General features: G+C 41.7%; 3 protein-coding genes across 3 annotated transcripts in view; all 3 read left to right on the forward strand.

Moving 5' to 3' along the window:
* Positions 1-3,226, forward strand: part of plcl5 (phospholipase C like 5) — a 60,777-nt gene extending 57,551 nt beyond the window's left edge. Inside the window, exon 6 of the mRNA XM_046414398.1 lies at positions 1,283-3,226. Within this exon, the coding sequence (XP_046270354.1) occupies positions 1,283-1,726 (444 nt within the window). The 3' untranslated portion in view covers positions 1,727-3,226. The remainder of the gene's footprint in view (positions 1-1,282) is intronic.
* Positions 3,227-3,329: 103 nt separating this feature from the next.
* hcrt (hypocretin (orexin) neuropeptide precursor) lies at positions 3,330-5,949 on the forward strand. Its single transcript, XM_046414399.1, has 2 exons — positions 3,330-4,411; positions 5,343-5,949. The coding sequence occupies exons 1-2, from the start codon at positions 4,328-4,330 to the stop codon at positions 5,706-5,708; spliced, it is 450 nt and encodes a 149-aa protein (XP_046270355.1). The 5' UTR covers positions 3,330-4,327; the 3' UTR covers positions 5,709-5,949.
* A 1,767-nt stretch (positions 5,950-7,716) lies between these two features.
* On the forward strand, positions 7,717-23,145 carry kcnh4a (potassium voltage-gated channel, subfamily H (eag-related), member 4a). Its single transcript, XM_046416584.1, has 14 exons — positions 7,717-8,155; positions 12,383-12,616; positions 12,907-13,043; positions 13,204-13,326; positions 15,312-15,564; positions 16,642-16,799; positions 17,296-17,503; positions 17,888-18,082; positions 18,169-18,368; positions 19,849-20,098; positions 20,196-20,886; positions 20,980-21,059; positions 21,329-21,405; positions 21,976-23,145. Exons 1-14 carry the CDS (start codon positions 8,080-8,082, stop codon positions 22,972-22,974), a joined length of 3,681 nt encoding a protein of 1,226 aa, XP_046272540.1. The 5' UTR covers positions 7,717-8,079; the 3' UTR covers positions 22,975-23,145.
* The last annotated feature ends 1,073 nt before the right edge of the window (positions 23,146-24,218 follow it).

Here is a 24,218-nt window from a genome sequence, read left to right on the forward strand (position 1 = left end):
GGAGCATATTGACATCACCTGTGACTGTGCAGGGCAGAACCTTTACTCATTCTGCAATATGTCAGACTGCTGTGCCTGCCTTGTGGCGCTGAGAACTTTATCCCTTTCACCATTTACACCAGAGCGGGTCAGCCCATGCCTCTTCACAGGGATGTTAACGTAAGAAGCTGTCACAGCGGGTGAGACCAAGCCCAGAGTGAAGTTCAGTGGGAGGGAGGGAAAATATGTAGATGCACAGATGAGAAGGCAACTGTTTTCGACTTGTTCGTGAACAGATGTTGGAGTGGACAGATGAGGTTGTGGCAACAAATTCTGCGCCTTTTCTTGTTCTGAAGACTTTTATTCGACCTCAGTGGAGAACATCAAGAGATCAAGGAAAGATGTGAAGGAGAATTCACAAGGATTTATGAAAACACAACTGCTGTGTTTAGAGAATCCCACTGCACTTACAATAGGATATGTAATTACATAACAATGTTATTGACATGGGTCTGCTGTGATGGAACTACAATGTTCAGAAGATGGACCAGTAAAAAGAAACTTCCATGTCTTTTCACTCAGTTAAAAAACTCTACTTCCACATCCGAGGACTATGGAAGTAAAGAGAATTTGTCAAAGCATGTGGTCAGATCTTTTTAAATTTTGGTCTGTTCTAATAATATAAGCACCTCTCATACACAGAAATAACCACCTGTGGAGAAAACTCTACCACATTTCCACATGGCACAGACAGCTAGCTGAAGCAGGCAGGCAGCCATGGCACTGAACCAGACTGACTTGACGGCGCTGTAAAACCGGGTGCCTGCCCTGACCATTTCCTCCACATATGGCAGGGATTCGTCTCTGGGGTGCTCCCAAATAAAGAACAGAAATGTACTATAACATTATCACCATATGACATATGACTATTCAGCAGTTCAGAGGAGCAATGTGAAGGGCTGGCAAGCAATCAAAGACCTTCATTCAGTGGCTTTATACTGCCCCCTTGTGCATGGTATTAATCAATGCATTAAGGAAACAACAGTCTTGTACCACTTTCATCCCCTTTATTTCATCTTAATTTAAACATGTAAAGGTTCTTTTGAGATTGGAATCTGCTTTTACAGTAGAAACCAGGCCAGTAAGGTAACATACAGCTAGATGATGTTATCTAACTCAAATAGACTGTAAGAGAAAGCAGCCTCGAGGAAATTGATATCATAGATGCTATTTTTGTTGCCTTTAATTCTGATACAGTTATGTGTTGTTGACAAAGCCGTCTCTGTTTCTGTCTCTACCTCAGGGCCAGGCAGACCTGCTGAAGCATGCTAAGAGCGAGGCACTGGACACTCTGCGTCAGATCCACTGTGCAGCTCAGTCCTGTGGTCTCAGTAAGAACGGAGCAGCTTCCCCCCAGCTCCAGCACCATCCCCACCACCAGCCACAGCAGGTCCAGATACAGCAACAACAGGCTCAGGCCAAGACCCACCCACAGCCCCCACCACTGTACCCATCCCAAACTCAGCCCCAATCCCAGACCGCACCTCAAGCTTATCTCCATCCCCTTCCACAGCAACATTCTCAGTTACCTGCTCTCCCTCTGGTTCAAACTGTTTCCAAACCCCCAGCTTATCCTCAACCCCCACCCCTGCCCCAAGTCCAGAGCCAGCAGCAGAGGGCAGCAGGACCTCTGGACGCCATCCCTGAAAAAGAGATGGTCGGTGATGATCCGGTGGGATCCTGCTGACCCGCAGCCTGTGCTCACAGAGAATCCTACCCAAAGAGAGACAGAGAGAGTGAGACAGAGATGGAGAAACAGAAGGGTTCAGGGCTTGAAAAGCAGGAAGCCAGCAACAAAAGGGAGATGGAGGAAGTGGCCGAGAGAATTAAAGAGATGATGATGTTGAGGAAGACTCGTCGTGTTAGAAGTGAGACACAAGTCTGAGAGGAGGGCTGAATTGGCCATTGGTCTGAAGGAGAAAAGGAGAAAAGAAAGAGACCTCACACTTCAATCACACATTTCTAAACCAGGTGGGAAACTGGAAAAATAACCTTTACTTTTCTTGTGGATCTGGAAGATAGTCTTCCATCTGAGCCAAGAAGTTTAGGCCTCTTTTGTTTTCTTTCTTCTGAAAAGCCAAAAGGATAGCCGCTGGTAACAAACTTGTGGTATGTGTTTCTGAATAGGATCAGTGAGTTCGGTATGTCTCTCTCTGGGCAGTGCTAGTTACATGCCCCTCCACCACGTACTCTAGCTCTGTGGGTACAGGCTTTACCTCGCATTGGCATTTTCTGCCACATATTTGCCTTTTCATTTGCAGAGACTCTTCAGCACGTCTTTCAGCTTTGATTTCTTCGTGCTCACACTCATCCTTCTTCATCTTAGACACAAAGCTAAGCGCAAATCCTCACTCCTTTTTAACGAAGAGGATACGTTGTCATCTGAAGTGTGTCAAGTAGAGCAGCTCTGTATGTGCCACAGACGACCATTTTCAGCACAAACCGGGGAGCTGTAGGGCTAAAAAACAAAAAAACAAAAAAACAAAAAACAAACTGCAGCTGTCAGTGTGTTCAGTCTTATTGATGCTCTTCTTGCATCCCTCACTGGTGTCAACCTACATCGAGCCCCATGCATTTCCAGTGTCTTTCCTTAGGATTTCAATTGTTCGGCATTCCTGGACTCTCCCCAAAGGGTCTCCTTGTCTCCCCCCCAGGGGCTGTGTGTGTGTGTGTGTGTGGCGTTACATGAGTTGGTGGTTTGGTCTCAAGGGTGGAGCTAGCCCACACTCGTAAAGTGGTGGAGCTCACCAGCCAATCACAACAGGAATATTTGACCCTGCCCTTTAGAGGTCAAAGATCAACAGGAACATGGTACTGCTGTCAATAAAAACACAAAGTAAAGTGAATATAGATGTAAACTGTATGTAAAATGTACGAAAGGAACATATATTGCTATAATAATTCTTGCAGACACAGACATTAATGATTGATATTATAATAATTGTTGTTAGTTCTATTGATAATATGAATCTTTTTTAACATTACTTCCACATATACAGTGATTTCACACCTGTTGTTCTGTGGTGCATATCAGGACAACCAGTGCATGTGGGACTGGAACGAAGGATTACAGGTTGGCGTCACAGCACGAGGGTCAAACAATAACCTGACATGTGTTTCACTGCAAAGTGAGTGTGGATTCTGTGAAAGCTCCTGTAAGTGGCCCATTAAAACTGGCTTCATTGTTTATACTCGTCTCCTCTCATTCATTTCTCGTTAATGACTTCCAAGGATGATGAGTATGTCCGATGTGTAACTTGACATGAATGTATCCACCAGGACCTGGACCGACACTTTCCTGAAAATGTTTTAGTCACACAGGGTTCAGAGTATGACTGACTAAAGCAACTTTTTTGTTGCATTCAAACAGACACTGGTATAACTCTTCGGAGCATTTGAAAAGCAGCTTTTACGGTGATTCTCAAGCAATCGATAAGGTCTCCCAAAAGCTTATTGATTGCTTGTGATGCACTGTTAAGTCTCTTGATCTAAAATTCTTTACTTATCATCAAACAAGAAGTAGGCCCTCTGTTATATAATGTATGAGTCTGTCTATTTAAAGCAATGCTCCCTGTTGTCCATAAGATGGCAAAAAATATTAAGTAAGTGGCTGCATGGATGAAATGATAAATACAACAATCTGAAAGTCAATAGTTGGCTTCAAACGATTTTTGTTATCGTGTTATGTTGACTTATGAGAGTGCCAGTTTATAATGCAATGTGATAGCAGGGTTGTAACTAGTTACTAGTTACGAATTACTGGATTGCCAAAAGCATATTGGTAAAGCCCTCTGTTTTTTCACTTGAAATAATTCCACATGTATTTTGGAGCAAGAAAAGGCACAACAATGTTCTGTCAGTATGGCACCTATTGTGTCAGAGAATAAAGCCTATAGAGCCTTATTAGCATGACTTTTGTAAGAGCTCGTCATTAGAACTGAGAAAGGACTTTTTCTATATTTATTATATTTTAGAACTCATAGGACAACATAAGCTAATTCTGTCCCTCACCACTCATTATTGTAATGGTATGTCTTCATAAACCTTTGGCATGCAGCTACAAAGCAAATACCTGTAGTTCGTCAAAGGTCCGAAGAAGTGCCTAGGAGATGATGAGCCACAGGAGACTAATTAAAGGCAGCAAGCTTGACATCAACCCCTCAAATGAGCAAGAAGAAGAAATGAGAATTTGTGGTTTCGTGTCATTTTTGTGGTTGGCCTGAATGACGTCCATCAGTGCAGGCATCACAGGACAATATAAAAGACACTTCCCCTCAAGGAACATCAGATGAGTTCGCTTCAGACAAGTCAGGAGATGACGTGGTTCCCAACCAACTTCCAGAAAGCTGCCAGGATGGACATGACCAAAAGGGTAAGACGACTTGGGTATTTCTACTTTTATTCACATTTTCTCAAGATTTGTTTTCTTCACAATTTCATGTATTTTTGGCGCAAACAATTCAGTCAGTTGAAACAGTCAGTATTTTGATATTAAATTCTTGAGTTTATGCCTGACATCATTCACATGATGAAGCCCCGGTGCTTGGGTTCCATTTAGAAGGAAATGTATGCTGTCCTTCTATTGGACAAACACTGTGTTTTTCTCTTCAGGGGATCAGTGTGGATCATAACTGGGACTTTTTAGAAAGATGAAACAATTTCAGAGGGATTATCAGGCATGTAGTCATCGGCAATCAATATCTTTGGACAAGGATTGCAAATAATCTTTGGCATCTGTTTGTTTCGTGTAAAACCAACCAAAGATAATAATTTGTCTAGGATTTAGGCACACTGCTTCGCCATGACTGCAACCATATGAACACGTACAGCTGCACAGTTTATGTTATGAAATAAAATAAATTTAATCTAATTTTCTTTATATATAATGTCAGCTTGACTAAAGATTAAGCTTTTGGAACAAATGTCAGTATGAGTCAGTGATTCATATCCTTTATGCATGGATCAATAAGTGTGCCCCCAACAGCTGGTCATGGTTTTATTATATATACAAAGACTACATGTCAGCATCATCTATTGGAAGTTCAGTGACTCATATTATTTATGCATAGCCGTTTATCCATCATTGATTCAGTCCTCTATATCAGTCAACAATCAGCATATTAAGATTTAACCAGCAACATATTAAACTTTGTGTACATGCAACCATATCTGTACTAAGTAATATTTACAGTTCAAAGACATGTAGATAAAGAGTTTCAGTTTTAATAGGATGCTTTTTGTACCTTTTCAGGCCATATATCATATACTTAAGTGAAGTAAACTAATCTCTTTTGGGCCAACAGAAAGTCCTGGTTCTGGTTTTGATGTTGCTGCTCTCTCAACTGGCTTGTGATGCTCACAGCGTGTCTGAGTGCTGCAGACAACCATCTCGCTCCTGTCGCCTCTATGTGTTGTTGTGCCGCTCTGGCAGCAAGACCCTGGGGGGATCTCTCACAGGAGATGCCGCCGCCGGCATTCTCACTCTGGGCAAAAGGGATGAAGATCGCTTGCAGAGCCGACTCCACCAGCTCCTCCATGGCTCCAGGAACCAAGCAGCAGGGATCCTGACTATGGGGAAGAGGACTGAGGAGAAGGCTGGAGAGCAGTATGTGGACTGGCTGGCTCATTCAGGGACTACCATCACAACACCTCTGCCCGTTTTAAGCTAAATACCTCATGGTGTAAGCATACTGGGACTCCTAAAATCTAGGTAGAAAAATCACACTTATTTGGTGAGTGTTGTTGCACAAAATGTGTATTTATTTCATGTAGATACAGTTTTTTGATTTTGTTTTTGAACTGTCTTTTTGAACGTGATATGTTGTGCATTTGCAGATAAGATTATACAGATGTGTAATATTGTACATATGTGGACCCAGTCTTGTGGTGTAATAAAGAATATAAAGCCGACAACACGTATTTACTTAATCATTATTGGGACACCTGACCATTACAAAAACAGGGACTTTAATGACTCTCATTCTGAATACATAGACAGTTTGTCAGTTATAACAGCATAAGAATTTGTTCCATTAACACATTAAACTTGAAACCGGTTCAGTTGGGGTACCAGCGATGAAGCCAAAGAAGCTTCTTTTTTTCTAAGTAATTGGGAGCAAATATGAATTTCAATTTCCCTCCCCACTTCAATAATTTGCGCTCAGTCCCTTAGGCCGAAAGACTAAAACTCCAAGATCAGCATCTCAGCCCATGCCAAAGAGCCCTTCACAGTGTGGGAGTAAAGAAGACCACAAGATGGTGCTGATAAGATAGAAAGTCAGGTAAAAAGGTAGTGCGGTGGGTGATGCAGACTGATGTAATGTCCTTTCCAATAGGATGGAATTATAAAAATATATTAAACTGTACCTGTTTTTAAACTTGCTAACCAGTATAGCTAACAATGAAATCCAGCTGAAATTAAATGTTATCATTCATAATATTCGCAGATACTGTACAGTAAAATAACTTATAACAACATTCCCCTAAAGAATTTTTGAACAATTGAAGAAATTATTATTAATTAAATTATTATTATGACAGGCCATGTTTTGAGATGTCTAAAATCGCAGCATAGGAATCCAAAGATATTTCAACCTACACTAATGCAACACTGTCTGACACTGTTAAATTTTACTCATATCTTGTAACCATGGAAAAGAAAAACACCACATATTGCAATTTTATTTTCATTTAATTAAACAATAATAACTTGTCCAGCACACACCTTTCCTCGAGCTGTCCGCCAGTTTAGCATGGCCATCAGGCTTTAAAAGCACTTCCAGTGGGACAGAAGGACTCTTGTGTGCATCAGTATGACATTTTTTTCTATCCTCATACCAAGCAAAAATTCAATTTGGTAAGAAAACTAACATTGATTTTAATTTTCTTTATTCTCATTCTTTGTTTTCTTTGGGTTTTTTTTAGCTTTTCACGGATAAGATTTTAATAAACCAGGCATTAATGAAATGTCAGGTCTCAGCAGATGTGCGATTGTGCACAACAGATTTGCATTTCCATATGAAACCTGGAAGAGAGTGGTAACTGATGAGAGCTGGTGTGTGTTCAGTGAGTTTGTGTGTCCACATATAAGTTTATATTCTGTGTGTTAGAGCGTCCTCTGGTTTGTGTGTGTGGGTGTATGTTTACGTACATTATAGGTAGCAAATGTGAGCAGCAGGCTGATAGATCCTTCGAGCTGCTGACGACGCCAAGCTTAGCAGCAGATGTACTGTTCTTTCATTGAACCAGACGGTGAATCATCATCCAGTCCTGATCTTTTTTTTTTGTTTTTTCAACCTGACCCCTGACCTCCATTCATCCACCAAAAAGCAGAAGAAATACTCACACAAATGCTGTTGTGTGTCTGATATTTGGACACTAAAGAAACAGAACATCCTCATATACAACAGATCAGTGACCAGCGATTTGAAGCGAGTAGCCTGAGTAAGCATGAGTTTCAGAAAATATGCAGCGATGGAGAGAAAAGGAGAGCGGACAGACTTCTCTTGAGAGAGAAAAGTCGGAGGATGCAGGTTTTTTTATGAGAAAGACAGAGAAGGTGAGAGAGAGATAACAAATAAGTACACAGTGTGCAGAAAGGGGGATGGTTCAGGCTTTTGTAGGAGAGACATAGAAAGGGAGGGAGAGAGAGAGAGGCATGGCACTGCGAGATGGCAGGAACCATGGTGAGTGGTGTTAGACTTACTGAAGTGAAGCTGAGGCTTGCTGTGATACTGGAGCAGCACTGAGAGCAGAGGGATGCACAACTGAACCTGAGAGCTCCCGACTCAATGCTGAGAGAGAAGCTTTAGAGGGCTGCGACAAGAAGAAATGAGATTTCAGTGTTATGGAAATTAGTGAATTCTTCTCAACAGCATAGAACAGAAACAACTTTCAACCCCTTCTAACATTGCGGAGGGGCTAAACGTGAGCGCCAGGAGAGGCATTGTGGTCCCCTTTCAGGTTCTCTTTGGGGACTGGTGACAAACTAATGGAAACTATCATCTGAGAGTCTGCAACCCTCCCTTAATGTAGGACGAGATGCCGGTGATGAAGGGCCTCCTTGCTCCCCAAAACACCTTCTTGGACACCATTGCAAACCACTTTGATGGCACTCGTAAGTATATTTTGAAGAGGAGATTTTCACTGTGCTCTACAGCTGTCCCTGCAAATACTGTCTGGGAGTGCTTTAGTGACTTGTCAAGGTGAACCTTGTCGGTGGACATTCTTGTATTCTAAGCTTGTGGTTTAAATGTAATTTGTGGGGGAAAAACATTCTTCACATCCTTTCATTGATTGTGCACATCTTCAGGGATTCTTGTCTGTTTTGTTTTACGTGCGCACAATGACTGTCTCATCAAAATAGTGCAGTCATCGTGTTTTAAACTTTTTTTCTCCAGAGGTGCACATAATTGTGTTAAATTGTGAGGCCGGAAAATAAATTAGTCTCAGTTTTGAATCTGCAACTCTACCGGCTTTGCACTCTGTAGCTTTTAGGATTTCTGCCTCTGGCAGTTTTGTAACCCACTTTATGGCTGTGACTGGCACTGAAAATCACTGCAGTCGACAAATGTGTCCAACAGTAGTGATATCCAATTATAAGACTACAAGTTATGACAGGAAACCAGAACCAAAAATGGAGATGGACAGTGAAGTCTAGGATGCTATACTGAAACTGAAGACCCACTTGTTGAACCACAGTCCTGTTTATTATGATGTTTATGTTGAGATGGTTTTTTTTTTCCTATTTCAGTCAAGGTCTTTCTCTAAAATGAACAAACAAATAAATGTTAAATGTATCCTTCAACAGCAATATTAAAGGTGAAACACATTTAAAATCTACTAAACACATATCCAAACGCTTGCCTGGGAATATCTGCATGTTTTCTGCAAGGTTTACTAGATTCTCACATGTTCTTTTTCTACATTAAACTTTAAAATATATTCAAGGCTCTGTTTTTGTGGCAGACTATTTCAATGCTGACACTTCTGTGAACTTGATATTTGCTCCTTTCATCATTGTCTGTGTAGAAGTGTAGAGTACACAGTGGCAAGGCAGCAAGAGAAGCACAGCAAAATGTGAGGTTCATGCAAACAAAAGCATTTTTGCCTTTCTTATTTTATGGTTTACCACAACGTTTTACAAATATTGCATTAAAAGTAAAAATACGCATGTTCATGCGTCAAAAACATGGCATGGCAGGACTTTCAGTGTCTCTACAAATGTAAATACAACTTTCATAAACACATCAAATGCAAACTGGCTTTCCTCATGTGATGCCAATCTGAACCTCCCACACAACAACATCAGTTTACCAGTTTTATAGTGTTGTACTCCACAGAATCTTTTTGCGCAAAACATATCACACCTAAATGTATACAATACACAGCAGATACCCACTCACAGTTCTCACACAAATGAACTCTGCTGCTCTGTGGTATTACATTATTAAAGCAGAACACTGTGACAGTGGCTGTTTATCTTCATGTTTCAACAGCTGTTCATTCATGACTCTTTGTTTATGCTTTGTTCCTGCCCTGCCAGTCCAAGTCTGTTAGTGTGCTCTATGTCTCAGAACTGGGACTGAAAGCCCTCTGCGGGCGCAGGGCAGATCTTTCCACAAGATGGAAGGAGTGAGAGCATGTGCATTGGTCAGACTGTTCATGTCCTTTACAACTTAACACGTTCACAAATTTGGTGTGATGACACTATCTCTGTCTACATCTCCCTATCGCACACCCAAAGCCTCAATCCCTACTTCACGTCGTCTTTCCCCTTGCTTTCTGTATGAGACATGAAGTTCGCACACACACACAGACACAGACATTTTCTCAATCTTAGCAGCTTCAACATTGCATGAGGACTGACAGGAGATGCTTTCAGAGCAGAGAACTGTTCAATCCAAGAGCTGCCTTGAATCATTCTTGGCCGAATTGAAAGCCTTTCAGTGCAATGACATCTTTTGACGACATGATCGTAACTGCAGAGCTCAAAAGTCTCAACTCAAATCTTTATGCAGGAGAATACAATACAAGTATGCACAGTGTGAATGTGAAGTGAAGGCCCCAGGGGATGGAGGTGCTATTCACACAACCCCGACATGTGAGCAGGGAAATTAAAATGAATTATGCAGAGGCCAAGAGTCAATCAAAGAGGCCTTGTTCAATCATCCTCTTTGAAAGCAGAATTAAATGACAGTAAAAATTTAGAGACTTGTGTATAATATTTTTACTTTTTGCACTGAAGATCAAGAGTATCATAGATCAGCTATAGAGGCCTGCAGCTTTTTTATCCCTCCTTCTGCTATTTGCCAGGTTGGTGTTGGTATTTCCTTTTTTCATCCTCATCAGTGCTGTTGTGGATAATTAGTGATAAGAATTGCTGCGTTTGAGTGACTGCAGTTTCAGTGAAAGGAAGCAACTGCATTACTATGCCCAGTAGAACTGGAGATGTGATTAAAATTCTTTTATTACATAACAATTCACAGTGTAAATGTATTTTCGAGAAATGAGAATGTACTGATGAGGAAGAAAGTTTCATGGGAAGTTCTTTGGCCAGAAATTGGCTGAGGGAAGGGAAAGATCTAAAGACAAATGAAAGAGTTCAAGACAGGACCTGACTAAGATGTACCTCTGCTCATCAAGATTTCAGTTCAACAGGAATCAGACTCATTTGCATCAATTTTGAGAAAATTCATGTGTGTTAGTAATCAGATAAATGCAGACTCAAAAGGTGTCAGTTTTAACCATTTTATCATAACCAAGTTCTCAGTCATTCAGGTTGTAAGCAGTTTTTTCACAATTAGAGTCATTCAAATCTGTTGAAAGCACAGAAAATGAATCTGTATGCAATTAAGATTAGTTACACGTGTGTTTCAGAGGGCACAGCGTGTTGATAACCCTGTAGATACATACTGTAAGATTGCCGTATGTTTTATTTCTTTTCTACACAAATTGCTATGGCAACACGAGCCTTGAAAGATCTTAATTTAGTATGTTGTGAGGTTAACTGCACTCAGCAGGTAGAAAATATTCACACATCACTAATTACTTGTCTCTTCCTCTGGAACAAACTGCTTCCTCCGTGGTAATTATTTTTTGGTTTAAAAATCATATAAAATGGATCGTGTGAATGTATAACTGCACACATCTGAGGTTGTTATCAGTCTGTGTTTATTTGGGGAGAGAAAAAAGCACCACTCTCATTAAAACTGGCCACCACGCAGGTGTTCAGTGTTGTCTGTGCAGCTATGTCATCATTATAGTGTTTTTCCAGAACAGTAAAACAAAGATGATCATTTGAAATTGAATCCACTTGCATTCGGAGCGCAACTGAATGAATAAATGAAAGAAGACAACATTCAGTGGATTCTGTCTCTCTGTCTAAACACTGAAGGGATATTTGGGGTTTTGTGGAGTCAAGTGAAAACACATTATGGATGATGGCGAGGCTTTGCTGTTGTTTCTTTTCGCAGTAAACACTGATGAGATGAATGGCATCTTGCAGCTTAGCTTCAGTGCTTTGTAGAATTGACTTGGTTTCATGATGATTTTTTTTCTGCTTCACCACTTTATGCCCTAAAATGACTTTTCAGTGTTCCAGCAGTTGGCAAGTTTTTGTGCCAAGTATGAAGAAAAACATTTTTATATCACACATTAGTCAGGTTTCCTTGGCACAGCTTTGCCAAAATCAGGCTGAAGGAATGAGTTTCCTCTGTCGGGTCACCGGGCTCGATCTGAGGATAAAGAGCTGAGACGTTCAGATGGAGCTCTGCTTCTTTGCATCAGAAGGAACCAGTTGGGTTGATTCCTGTATAGCATGTTTTGGAGTAGAACCCGGGCTAGAGGTAAAGATGTGATGGAGAGATGTTGTATCTCACTTGGTTTGGGATGGGCTGCTCGCCCTCATTTAATGCAACATGAAATTGTGTGTGTCTCTCTCTCGCCGAATAAATACTAAATCCATTGCACAACTGGTGGCAGGATGAAATCATGCTCCACATGCTTATTAAGGGCCAAAGCCTTACTGAGGCTCCATGCTGGGCCCAGCATATAAAGACTTCATACACACCAGCAGCTTACTTCAAAGCCCTCTCTGATGTACAGTAGACTATTTCAGCTCTTAGCTGAAAGCAGAGTGACTCAGATAAAGAAAAAAAGTTGTTTTCTGTTTGTGCATCAACAAATGAATCAAATCTGGAGAGTAAGTATGCGGAGTCAACTAAAGAACCTGATTGCCTGAATGTTTCACAGCTGCTATATCTCAAGCTGCTTCACAGCCCTGCAGTTAGAAAACTGCCACAAGGTCACACTTTACCTCCAGCCTCTTTTATTTCCCTTCCAGACAGTAACTTCCTTCTGGGAAACGCTCAGGGTCGTTATGGCTACCCCATCGTGTACTGCTCTGACGGGTTTTGTGAGTTGACCGGCTTCGTTCGGAATGAGGTGATGCAGAAAACATGCACCTGCAGCTTCCTCCATGGAGCCGAGACGAATGAGACTGTAATCCAGGAGGTGGACAAAGCTCTGGAGGGCCAGCAGGAATACCAAGGGGAGGTCTGCTTCTATAGGAAAAATGGTGAGGATTATATTCACATGGACAACCCAGATGATAAACGGAAAGTACACTATGAAACAAATACTTTAAACCATTTTCTTGACATTTCTGTCATTGTGAGGGCAGTTATTCTTCAGGACAGAAGCTCCAGAATCAGCACAGATGCACAGAAGGGAGTGAAGTGAGATTAGTTACAAGGAGAAGGCTGTTATTCCATCTGTGATAGAAATCCAATCACAATTTAGAGGGTGAAAACTGCCTAGCTTTATTGTTGGGCAATCTCCGTGTAATAACTTTTTTAATATCCTCAGGAAATGTATTTTGGTGCCTCCTGGATATTGTGCCAATTAAAAACGAGAAAGGTGAGGTGGTGCTGTTCCTCTTATCCTTCAAAGACCTCAGTGAATCACACGGGAAAAGCCGTCCCTACAGCCAAGGAGAAGGTGAGGCCTGGCTGACATGCATTTTGTCTATTTTGTCTTCAAAATGTCATGCTGCCACACCCAATCACACAGTCTGAAGCTGAATGGAAGACAGCATTTGCATGCATTCAGTGAGTGATTTTGTGAATATACAATTTTATGATTTTGCTTGCAGATATGTCAGAGGTTGCTCACCAGAGCAGGAAACACAATCGATCGCACTTTTCCCAAGCTCAAGCGAGGGGAAGGACTGTTCTGCTACAAATAACTAATCTATTCACCAAGAGAGGCAAGAAGAACCTGACCGATGTGAGTGCACACCCCTGATGATACAGATACAGCATTAGTCTCAATAGTTCATCAATTTTTACATGACATTTTAATCTTTAAGCCTGCTTTAGTGAATGTGTTCGAATGTGACTTGTGTGAAATGCAAGACAGACATGCAGTAGTCTAACCTGGAGAAAATGAAGGTATGGATCACCTTTTCAAAGTCAGACTATGGGAGGAGTGGTTTTAGTCTTTTTTTTAGCATTTTGACTGGTGGACAGAGGACAAAGGTTGATTGGTGATTGGGGATAAACAGTTTGATTACTGTTTTTAAATTGTTGAGTTGAAGAAAGTTTTGGGCCATCCAACAGTTTACATCACTGAGACAGTCAGTGGCAGCAGTTGGGCTTCTTGGGTCACTGGGTCTCAAGGGAAGGTATATCTGTATGTCAGAAGCACAGCCAGCGTGCAGTTCCCGGACGCACATCCAAGACTGCAGACAGTTTATTAAAATGTTGTGGTCTACAGTGTCAAATGCAGGACCAAGGTCTAAAAGGTCTAAAAGGATTAAAATAGGGCTTTCCCCACTATCAGCCGATAAAAGGAGCTCATTGGTCATTTTGCAGACCAGACTGACATTTCTCAAAGAAGTCATTATGACACATGGACACTAAAAGTTGAGTAAATGCCACTTTCTCTAGCACCTTGGATAAAAATGGCAGCTTTGAAATTGATCTAAAATTACTAAAAACAGATGGATCAAGTTTAGGTTTCCTTAAAAGAGGTTGCACCACAGCATGTTTAAAAGCAGAGGGAAAGATACCATATTCTAAGGAATTGTTTATAATAAATAAAATAATGGGACCGATAGCATTAAAAAAAACTCTTTAAGAAATTTAGTGGGAATAACATCAAGAATGCATGTGGTTGACTTTGAGTGTGCCACAATATCTTCTAAGGAGGGTAGTGAGATTCCCTAAGCATTACTAAAAAAGAAAGGTATATCCCTGTGGGTATGTAAAATCCAATCAGGTGGTTGTATTCGATTTCTGATGTTAGTGACTTTCTGGCTAAAGTGGGAATGAAATTTATTGCACAGCTCATCAGATGGGACAATAAAAACACATGGAGGGGTAGTAGTGACCGAATCAATGACTTAAAATAAAATCCTGGGATTATTTAAAATTAGCTTGAAGAAAAATGATGCTCTGGCCTCCAGGTCATTTCAAAGGTGTTGGGTGGGATTGAGGTCAGGGCACTGTGTCAAGCTCTTCCACTCCAAACTCATCCAACCATGCTTTGTGCACTGGGGCTCATTCATGCTGGAATAGAAAAGGGCCTTCAATAAGCTGTTGCCACAAGGTGGGAAGCATAGCATTGTCCAAAACGTCTTGGTATGCTGAAGCATTAAGATTTCCCTTCACTGGAAGTCAGGGGCAGAGCTCAACCCTTGAAAAACAGCCCCATAAAGAGATATGTCTGTATACTTTTGTCTATATAGTGTAGCTGGTATTGCAAATTGCCTGGTGTGCTCTGATGCTACTCTTGGACATCAAGGATCAGAAAATGCACCTTAGCTCTTATGTGCACCTGTGACCATCTTTAAACCACTGCTGCACAGTCAGCAAGCCTGCGGGCATGATTGTTTTTTTCCAGTCTATTCAAAATGTGTTCAAAACGTTATGCTGCTGCTGATGAAGATGAGCGATCGTAAGCAGGCTTACTAGCTGCCTTCAGTGTTTCATGCTGAGCTAATTACTGCATGTGAGCCTTTTTCATTTTCAAGCTTGGTTTCATTTATCAAAAGAATTCATTATGCATCAGGGCTCCAGGATGGTTGCAAATACAATCTACACTTCAGATTGGTAAGCTTAAGTAAGTTTCTAAAATGAGCTTCCTCCCTCCAACTGTGTCGAGTGAGCACCACCCCACCAGCACGCCAGGGAGAGCGCTGCAGATTAAAATCTTCAATTTCTCGTGATGTCAGGATTTTTAGGGAATTCATATGCCCCTGTGTCTTTCAGAGTGTGTTTCAGAAGCCGTCTCTACCTGAGTACAAGGTCGCAGCTGTGAAGAAGTCACGTTTCATCCTGCTGCACTACAGCATCTCCAAGGCCCTGTGGGACTGGCTGATTCTCCTGGCGACCTTTTATGTGGCTGTCGCTGTGCCTTATGACATCTGCTTTGTCAGTCATGATGAGGGCAGTGACCATCACTCACTTGTCAGTCGCAGCACTATAGGCACTGACATAGCAGTGGAGGTTCTCTTCATACTCGGTATGATATTTTTGCTATCATTGGGATTTTTTGATTATGCAGAAAACATTTCTTTTCAATAAAAAAAGAATGAAATCTGAGCTACAACTTGTAAGCAACTTCAGCTCACAGAAATCTTGATCGTTATGGTAGGCGATTGTGTTCTTTCAGTAAGATAAATGGTAGCTTGTACCACTATAATTTTAAAGTAACATCTCCTACACTGATTACATGCTGCACACCAGCTGACCTTTATGTTGAAGCATCTCGAGTAGCGTTATGAAGAGACAATGATGTTCAGTATAAATTAAGAACAAAAAATACTTTCCAGTGCAGCTGCTGCAGTTTCCCTGGCAATGGCCAACACATAACTAAACCTCCCACCTTTGCTCACCCACTCAGCGTGTCTCTGTTGCCCCAGGTTACCAATTATAATTAGATTTCTCTCACTTCGTCCCACTTTTCCTCCTAAGGAAGTGTGATAGCACATCTGTCATGAAGCTGACTTCCTCCTTCTCAACAAGTTTGTCTGGGGGACTGACAGCGATATTTACACTCACCTGGTATCACACTCTGATACTATCTTTGCTTTTGCGAAATTGGGCTTTATGGCAAACTTGTGTGAAATGAAGACATTTAAAGGGGAGTAAGGCTAAAGCTGGAGTGCTTATCCCTGAACCAGTTTCATTTAAATTCACTTGCATTCAATCTGCAAAGTTAAATCCACTGATATACCGATAATGTTCCTATTGCTGCCTGCAATTTAATGTGTTTTCTAATCATCAGTGCAGAGCTAGAAAGAGTTTGTCTCAACGGTTGCCTTCAAATAATGAACAGTTTGCATAATTTTCGTCTACTTTTATTTTTTCCCCAGTAAACACTGAATAGTTTTTCAAATGTTTGTTTTACAGCTGTTATTTAAGATTAAATTCTATTAGTTCCATTGCAATTTATACTCGTGAGCCAAAAATTAATTTACTGAGAAATTAGTTTTATATGAACCTGAGCCTCAGTCTGATTATACTTCCCATCCAATCTCTAAATGTTTCATGCAGTCATGAAATTTGCTTTACTTCTGTTTTCGCTGCTCTATTTCAGATATTATCCTGAATTTTCGCACCACCTATGTGAGTCAGTCAGGTCAGGTGGTGTACGACGCCCGATCCATCTACCTCCATTACTGCACCACTTGGTTCTTCGTGGATCTGATCGCAGCTTTGCCCTTTGACCTCCTCTATGCTTTCAACATCACAGTGGTAAGCTTGTTGTTTTATATATCTTGAACTACTACATGCTATCAGGTTTTATCCTTCCCCGTCGCTTTAAGTGCACCAACTTTAAGTCTATCCACTAATGTTTTAGTGGAGTTCTTCCCTGAGAGCCCTGGACTGGAAATAATTATCCCACTACATTCAGCCCTTTCACTGAGCATCCTTGTTTGCCTGCTCGCTTCAGTTTTATCCTTCAGATAAACACCAGTACTTCTCAGGGCTTACTGAGACTTACTTTGCCACAGGCATCAGCTGACACACAAAGACATCTCTCTAACCACAGTCTCAGTTTTGCTGCAAGCAACTCTGTTCAAAAACTTTCCTGCTAATACTAACATTAAATTGTAAGCAGAAGAATAGAATTAGAAGAGAAAAGAGGATGGACCACAGGTTATACCAATGAATCTATCTGTAATCCAATATAAAAATAGGTGTTAAACAAAGGGTGATCCAGCTTCTGTGTTCTGCACTCCTTGTCCAGACCTCATTGGTGCATTTGTTGAAGACGGTTCGCCTGCTCCGCCTGCTGCGCCTGTTGCAGAAATTGGATCGCTACTCTCAGTACAGTGCTGTGGTCCTGACCCTGCTCATGTCTGTGTTTGCTCTGCTGGCTCACTGGATGGCTTGTGTCTGGTACGTCATTGGACGCAAGGAGGTAGAAAGCAGTGATCCTGTTACCTGGGACATAGGTGAGCTCATTGCGTGTGGGTGTTTGACCACTTATTCAAGACTATGATGTTCTTCCTCACTCATTAAGCTTTCCTGAGACATTTTCTAGTGTCTGTCATGGAAACCCCAGTGGGCCAGTACTGCTAGTCATGCTTGAATGCCTGAATGCCTCAGCATTATTTCAGCCTCTAGCTTGTCTTCTAGAGGAAGTGTAGGTCATGGGGTAATTCAATTATATCACCAGTAATACAGTATATCATTCTACATCATATCACCTACCAACAGAGAAAGGCTTATCCGCTGAAGCCAGCTCACAAATTAAAACACTGTTTTCCTTCAGTTAGTTCAGTCACCTAGATACACACATTAGTCTTATACAACCTCCTTCTGATCTGGTCCACCAGGTTGGCTTCAGGAGTTGGGAAAGCGTCTAGAGACACCGTACATCAACAGCACCGTGGGTGGGCCCTCCATGCCGAGTGCATATATTGCCTCTCTCTACTTCACCCTTAGCAGCCTTACTAGTGTTGGCTTTGGCAATGTGTGTGCCAATACAGATGCGGAGAAAATCTTCTCCATCTGCATTATGCTCATGGGTGGTGAGTTTACTGATATTTACAGAAAAAATTCTCAGAATTCAGGTAAATGTTCTGCATCGTAATGCTGCTCCCTCTCCCACCTCCAGCCCTGATGCATGCAGTGGTCTTCGGCAACGTGACGGCCATTATCCAACGCATGTACTCACGGCGCTCTCTCTACCACACCCGGATGAAGGATCTCAAAGACTTCATCCGTGTGCATCGGTTGCCTCAGCAGCTGAAGCAGAGGATGCTGGAGTACTTTCAGGCCACCTGGTCAGTCAACAATGGCATCAACGCCAACGAGGTGGGTGAACAGTGTTCTCATGGTTCAATCAGGTATCCATTTACCTGTGATATCTCAGAATATTTTAATAGTTTTTCTGCTATAACAAATCCCTTATTAATAGGCAACTCTACATTATGTGATCTGTCAAATGTGTGGGCTGCAGAAATGTCTTTTCCATGAAGAAAAAGTACATTTTGTGTGGGTGCTACATTCTACATTCAGAAATGCCATCCTTAAAATGTGGGTCACCTCAAATCCTCTGGAGTCTTATTCCATTTCCTTAAGTAGACGGCACATTGTTGCAAATAGAACCAATGCGACAACCGATCTAGGAGAAGTCTCCTGTAATTACAAGAGTAGGAGTTGAAATAGAGAGAATACTCATTAACACCCTCATCACCACCATCTGTAGATAATTAATTCGCTGTCACAGAAGGTAGCAGACACAGCCTCTGGTTTCTGAGAACGTGCTGGCTTTAGCACCTCATGTCTGTTTTTACTGAGCAGCTTGGCACGTCATGGGAGTGCATCCACCTCCAAACAACATTTTTTCCCTCTGGTCTTGTATCTAGCAGTAGTTGAAGAAGTATTCAAATTTGTCAAGCAGAAGTAGCAATACCTCAGGCTAAAATTACTCCACCGCCAAGGTACAAAAGTCTTAGCAATAAAGTAAAAGTACTCATTAGGCAACAGAATTACCCCTGTCAGTGTGACATTAGTATACTGGATTATTATTATTATGTATGAATTCCCGTTTAAGCAGCAATTTATTGTGTAGCTGGTGAAAGTTAGTCTAATTCTAACTACCTTTTATATTGTTGGGTACTTAAATTTACAATGCATTATATTTTATAAAATGAGCACATATTTGTGTATAAAAACCTTATATTCAAAGTGACTAGTAATTAAGATTATCAAATAAATGCAGGTTTTAAAAAATACAATATTTGCCTACAAACTGTAGTGGAGCTAAAGAATAAAGCAACATAAAATCGAAACACTCAAATAAAGCATAAGTAGCTCAAAGTTATATTGAGGTATAGTATTTGAGTACATGCACTTTGTTACTTTCCACCTTTGCTTTCAAGTTAATGAAAGTAGCAGAAACTGAAGGCAGGTCTTGAATTAGTATTTCACATGAGGGCCCTTTGAAGTTGCACCAAGTGGTTATTTCTCTGGCAGAGAGCAACAGATGCACACACAATTTTAACTGTTCCTCAGCTGTGTTGAGGAACAGGTGACTGCTTTGCTATTGTATTGTTTATATGTACTGACCAGTTTCACATTTCGTGGCATCAATGCTAAAATTAAAGAATTCACCGGTGGAGCTTAGAAATAACTGAAAACTTTTCAGTGTCAAAAATCACATTCAGTTTTTTAGTGCTGCTTTCCATTAGGTGCTGTAATTTGTATCTCCTGAAGTGTGGTGTCAGATGTCAAATGCATTGCAATGGTGACTGAAGGCTTATTTTTTCATTCTCTCTTTCTTCTTTCTTAGCTGCTGCATGACTTCCCAGATGAACTGCGAGCTGACATTGCCATGCACCTGAACAAAGACATCTTGCAGCTGCCTGTATTTGAGCGAGCCAGCAGAGGTTGTCTGCGCTCCCTCTCCCTGCACATCAAGACCTCCTTCTGTGCGCCAGGGGAGTACCTCATACGCCATGGAGATGCTCTACAGGCCAACTATTTTGTCTGCTCAGGTTCCCTGGAGGTTTTGAAAGATGGCATGGTCCAGGCCATCCTGGGTCAGTGTGCACCAAATATGAAGCATCTCTTCTCTTATGCACAGTCTGCATCTTTGAGCGGTTGTAAACCCTATGTTTTAATGGACAATCCATGCAGGCAAAGGTGACCTCATTGGGGCTGACCTCCCAGAACATGACCAGGTGATCAAGACCAATGCAGACGTGAAGGCGCTGACCTACTGTGACTTGCAGTACATCAGTGTTCGGGCTTTGAGGGAAGTCCTTGAGCTGTACCCAGAGTATGGCAGCCGGTTCAGCTCCGACATCCACCACAACCTCACCTACAACTTGAGGGAGGGCTGTGAAGCTGAGGTAAGACATTTGTTATTCCATTTGGGAAGTGGGAAATTCAAAAGCAAAATTGACTCTGATTGTACACTGATAATTTCTAATGTTTCATCCATTGTCTCATTGTCTTCTCAGGGTCATAGTTCTATGGACCATAAACTACCCTACATCATTGAGCATGATGTGGATCACGGAGAAGACACAAGGCACTTTCAGCAGAGGAGATCACCTTTGTTGCATGGGATAGGCAGCCCCATTCGTCAGTCTCGCCTCAGCACACTGTTAGGAGAGGAGCTCCGCCACATCAATGCACTCCACCTCTGTCGATCACCTGTTCAGGATGGTAGAGGCCGCAGCCCGTCTCCTCAGCCATTCCCCAAGGAGGAGCTCTCCTCGTCTCCTTTGCCCGGTCTTACCAGTGACCCGGGCTTGAGCCATCGGCCTGCCAAGCTACTCATGCCATCCTTGCCCTGTGTCAGTCCACTGAACCTCAGCCCGAGGTACTCTATTCATCCTGCTTTACCCTAAATATGAATGAGTGACCCTTTTGCATCTGTTTAAAATTATGTAATGCTGATTTGCGTCTCTGCTAGGGTTGTGGATGGAATTGAGGACAACGGTCATGCATTTCAATTCAATGTAGAGCAGAGCGAGGCAGGGACTAATGTAACAGGTATGTAACAAGTCTCTGCAAGCTGCACGATGAATGAAATGGGAGTTATATTGAATTGGGGGCAGCAAAAATTGTGATTAAAAACACTTTCCAGGAGCAATTGCACTTGGCTGAATAAGCATAGACAACTTTCTTTATTTCTCTAAATCAAAACAGTACGTAAAATCCTACTCATTTGGGATTAGATGTCATATTATATAGTGCATACCCAACAGCAAACGGGGTTATTTTGGATCACATGCATCTCTCTATTTTTCATCCTGCCGCAGACCGGTTCCACATGAGTTCTAACCTGCTTCTGGAGACAGAGGAAGTGAGACAGAACATCAGCAAACTGAACAAAGAGGTATAGTCAATATTAGACCAGAATTAGTGATATCGTAGCAGTGAGTAAATGCAGGGGCAGATTAATCGTTAAATTAAGTATGTTAGTCTGGTTTGCCTAACTGTCTGATTGAAGTTATGGTCCTCATTGTGTAGCTCAGAAATATCAGTAGCCTAACCGTTCTGTGTATCGTTAAATCAGTGGCACTGTCCGTGGTCCTGAAGTAGCGACTATAATTACGTCTTTTTCTCTGCCCTTCCTTCATCTTGGATAATTTGCTCTCATTATACACTATAAAAACCCAGCTCTATGGTGTATACTCTATACGACAGTCTCACCTTCATAATTATAGTAACACATCGCAACGGGTAGTCACGGTAGAGCAAAAGGGTCATAGGGACACACTGTTTCCTGTAATTTTCCAATAATATTCATGTAATGTTTCTGTGATCACTCAGTGGCATCTGTGCTGCTGAAAGTACAAACCAGAGCTACATCCTTAAGTATTTTTTAAAAGACTTGACAATAGATATAGATATATAGATGGTTGTGGTGGAGTACCAACAGCCTATCTTTCTTTTTTCCTCCCAGGTAAACAACTTGAACCAAGAAGTATCCAGCCTTGCCAAGAGGCTCCACGACTTAATGCATTTCCTCCCATCTCATATGGCCACGCTCCATTATGCTCCACCAGTCTCCTCGTATTCTTATGGTATGCCAATGGCTCCCAGTCCTAGTGTGACTGCTTCCAGCAACTGGCAGCCCCATGTCCCTTTAAATATTGCCACCGGGCTGCATCTCCATCATGAAACAATCAGCCACCCTGCCAGAAATGCGTGGGGCTGCAGTGGGATACCCTCCCAGGGCAGAAGTCCCACCTTATTGCACTATTCAAGCCCTGTGTCATCCTGTTTACACCTGTGCTGCCCTGACAGAGAGGGGGGCACAGCCCACAAGTTACAAAGCCAACATGGCACGTTCCAAACCTCCAGAACAAGTCCAAACTCTCCGTACATGAACCACCCTCATGCCCAGGGAGGTCCGTCCCTCCTGGCTCTCAGTTCTGCCTTTAGTAGCTTCCCAGTGTTTTGTCAGGCTCCACAGGTGCCCTACAATGCGTCAATTTCCACAATGAGCAACTCACACTCTTTATGTTCCCCAGTAAATTCTGGCTACTCCCATCCATCTCTGAGTGTTCAAACCAACTCTGATCACATGCATAACCAGTCCAACTCCCAAACACCCATACATTCCTCTATCACCCCCACTGGCCAGCCACAGTATCACACTACCTTCAGCTCCCTCACCCCTTCATTTGCCCATGTTTCAGTATGTATAGCACACAACCAGAGCCAACAGAGCTCCATCAATGGCTCCAGGCAAAATGACCCAGTAGGATCCAGTCCTATTCACCACACACAGGACCTTGCATGTTCTGTGCTGGGACAGGTAACAGACAGAGACTGTGGAGCTCTGCTGTATCAGGAGAGGGCAGTCAGTACTGAATTTCAGGGCATGAGCAGCAGTACTCCAACTGCAGAAATTCAACCATCTGTCTTGGACATCGAGGGAATACAAACCCCAAACTGATGACTTCGGTGTGTTGTTGGGTTGCTGTATGATAGGGTTGACTTCATTGTACCTTTAAAGACTTTTACTGTAAAGTTTCCATAAAGAAAATGTGTTCTCTGCTCGAATGCACAAACAAACACTGAAACTCTACTGCCACAGCTGAATAAAAGACCAGTGCATTAATATCCAGACATGTGCCACATACTCTCTTTAGCATTTGAAACAGGATCATCTGGACATTTATAAATGTTCACAGCAAGGCATTAACACAAGGGAGACTTTATTCAGTGTCACCGCTGTGAAAATTACGGGTCTACAGCACCGCTCAGTGGTGAGAGCTGGTTACAACAAAAAAGCTACAGGGGAACAAACCTTAATATAATACTCATACAGTACAGCTGTACAGTTAATAAACAAAACATTTGCAGTATGGTTTATTTCAATTTATTTGTTTATTTGCTTTTTCATTTGTTTTACATTTTTGTCCATAGAAACACATGTGAGCTCTCATCAGACCAGGGATAGTCTTCACCAACAAGAGCATGTGCTCTCATCAGGGTAATCCACTGCATCCACACCTCTTAAAAAAGTAACCCTGTAGTGCTTAACATGAAGCCCTGACCTGAATGCTGGATTGTAGGGCATGTAAGCTGTAATTCTGATGCACACAGCAAGACCGTGTGTAATCTGTAAAATTAAAAAAGAGTCATCTTGATGATGTTGACTTATTTGATTTACAGGGTCACACAAGAACACAGAGGTTTTATGTTTCTTGGTTGAACTTATATTGACATATCTTTTTGTGCAAGAGACTTATAGGTTTGTAATGATCAGGAACAGGATTTGAATATCAGACGAGAACATGCCGTGTATCATAATGCTTGTTTGAATCATGACGACGGTCTGACTCCATACGTAATCATATTATTATCTGCATTATTTTAGGCTGCATCCTTCAGTGTGTTATTTTGTCAGTGTTTGGTCAGAGCAAATAAAACTTATGTGAAGAAACTGTTAATGAATGAAGGAACAACTTGAAGAGGACTTCTGTCCTTTTAATTCTAGATATGTCAACACTCAAATTTCAGCTATTTCAGCTTTAAAATTGTTCTTTGAGGCTATTACAGGTGTGCATGTTTTTTTAACCATCTCATTTTATGCATAAATCATATCAATAATTATGTTTAAAATAAGATTGTCGAATGAAGACACTTGCTGAAAGGCCCTGCAGAGCCCGTGTAGCCTGCTGCAGAGTGGTGTCG

This window comes from Scatophagus argus, chromosome 16 (assembly GCF_020382885.2).
Source record: "Scatophagus argus isolate fScaArg1 chromosome 16, fScaArg1.pri, whole genome shotgun sequence".
In the NCBI taxonomy this organism is placed as follows: domain Eukaryota; kingdom Metazoa; phylum Chordata; class Actinopteri; family Scatophagidae; genus Scatophagus; species Scatophagus argus.

Coding starts and splice junctions, on each gene's coding strand:
- kcnh4a (XM_046416584.1), top strand. CDS start 8,080: ATGCCGGTGATGAAGGGCCTCCTTGCTCCCCAAAACACCTTCTTGGAC. Junction 20,887..20,979: donor CCACTGAACCTCAGCCCGAG/GTACTCTATTCA, acceptor CGTCTCTGCTAG/GGTTGTGGATGGAATTGAGG. Junction 21,406..21,975: donor TCAGCAAACTGAACAAAGAG/GTATAGTCAATA, acceptor TTTTCCTCCCAG/GTAAACAACTTGAACCAAGA.
- hcrt (XM_046414399.1), top strand. CDS start 4,328: ATGAGTTCGCTTCAGACAAGTCAGGAGATGACGTGGTTCCCAACCAAC. Junction 4,412..5,342: donor GGATGGACATGACCAAAAGG/GTAAGACGACTT, acceptor TTGGGCCAACAG/AAAGTCCTGGTTCTGGTTTT.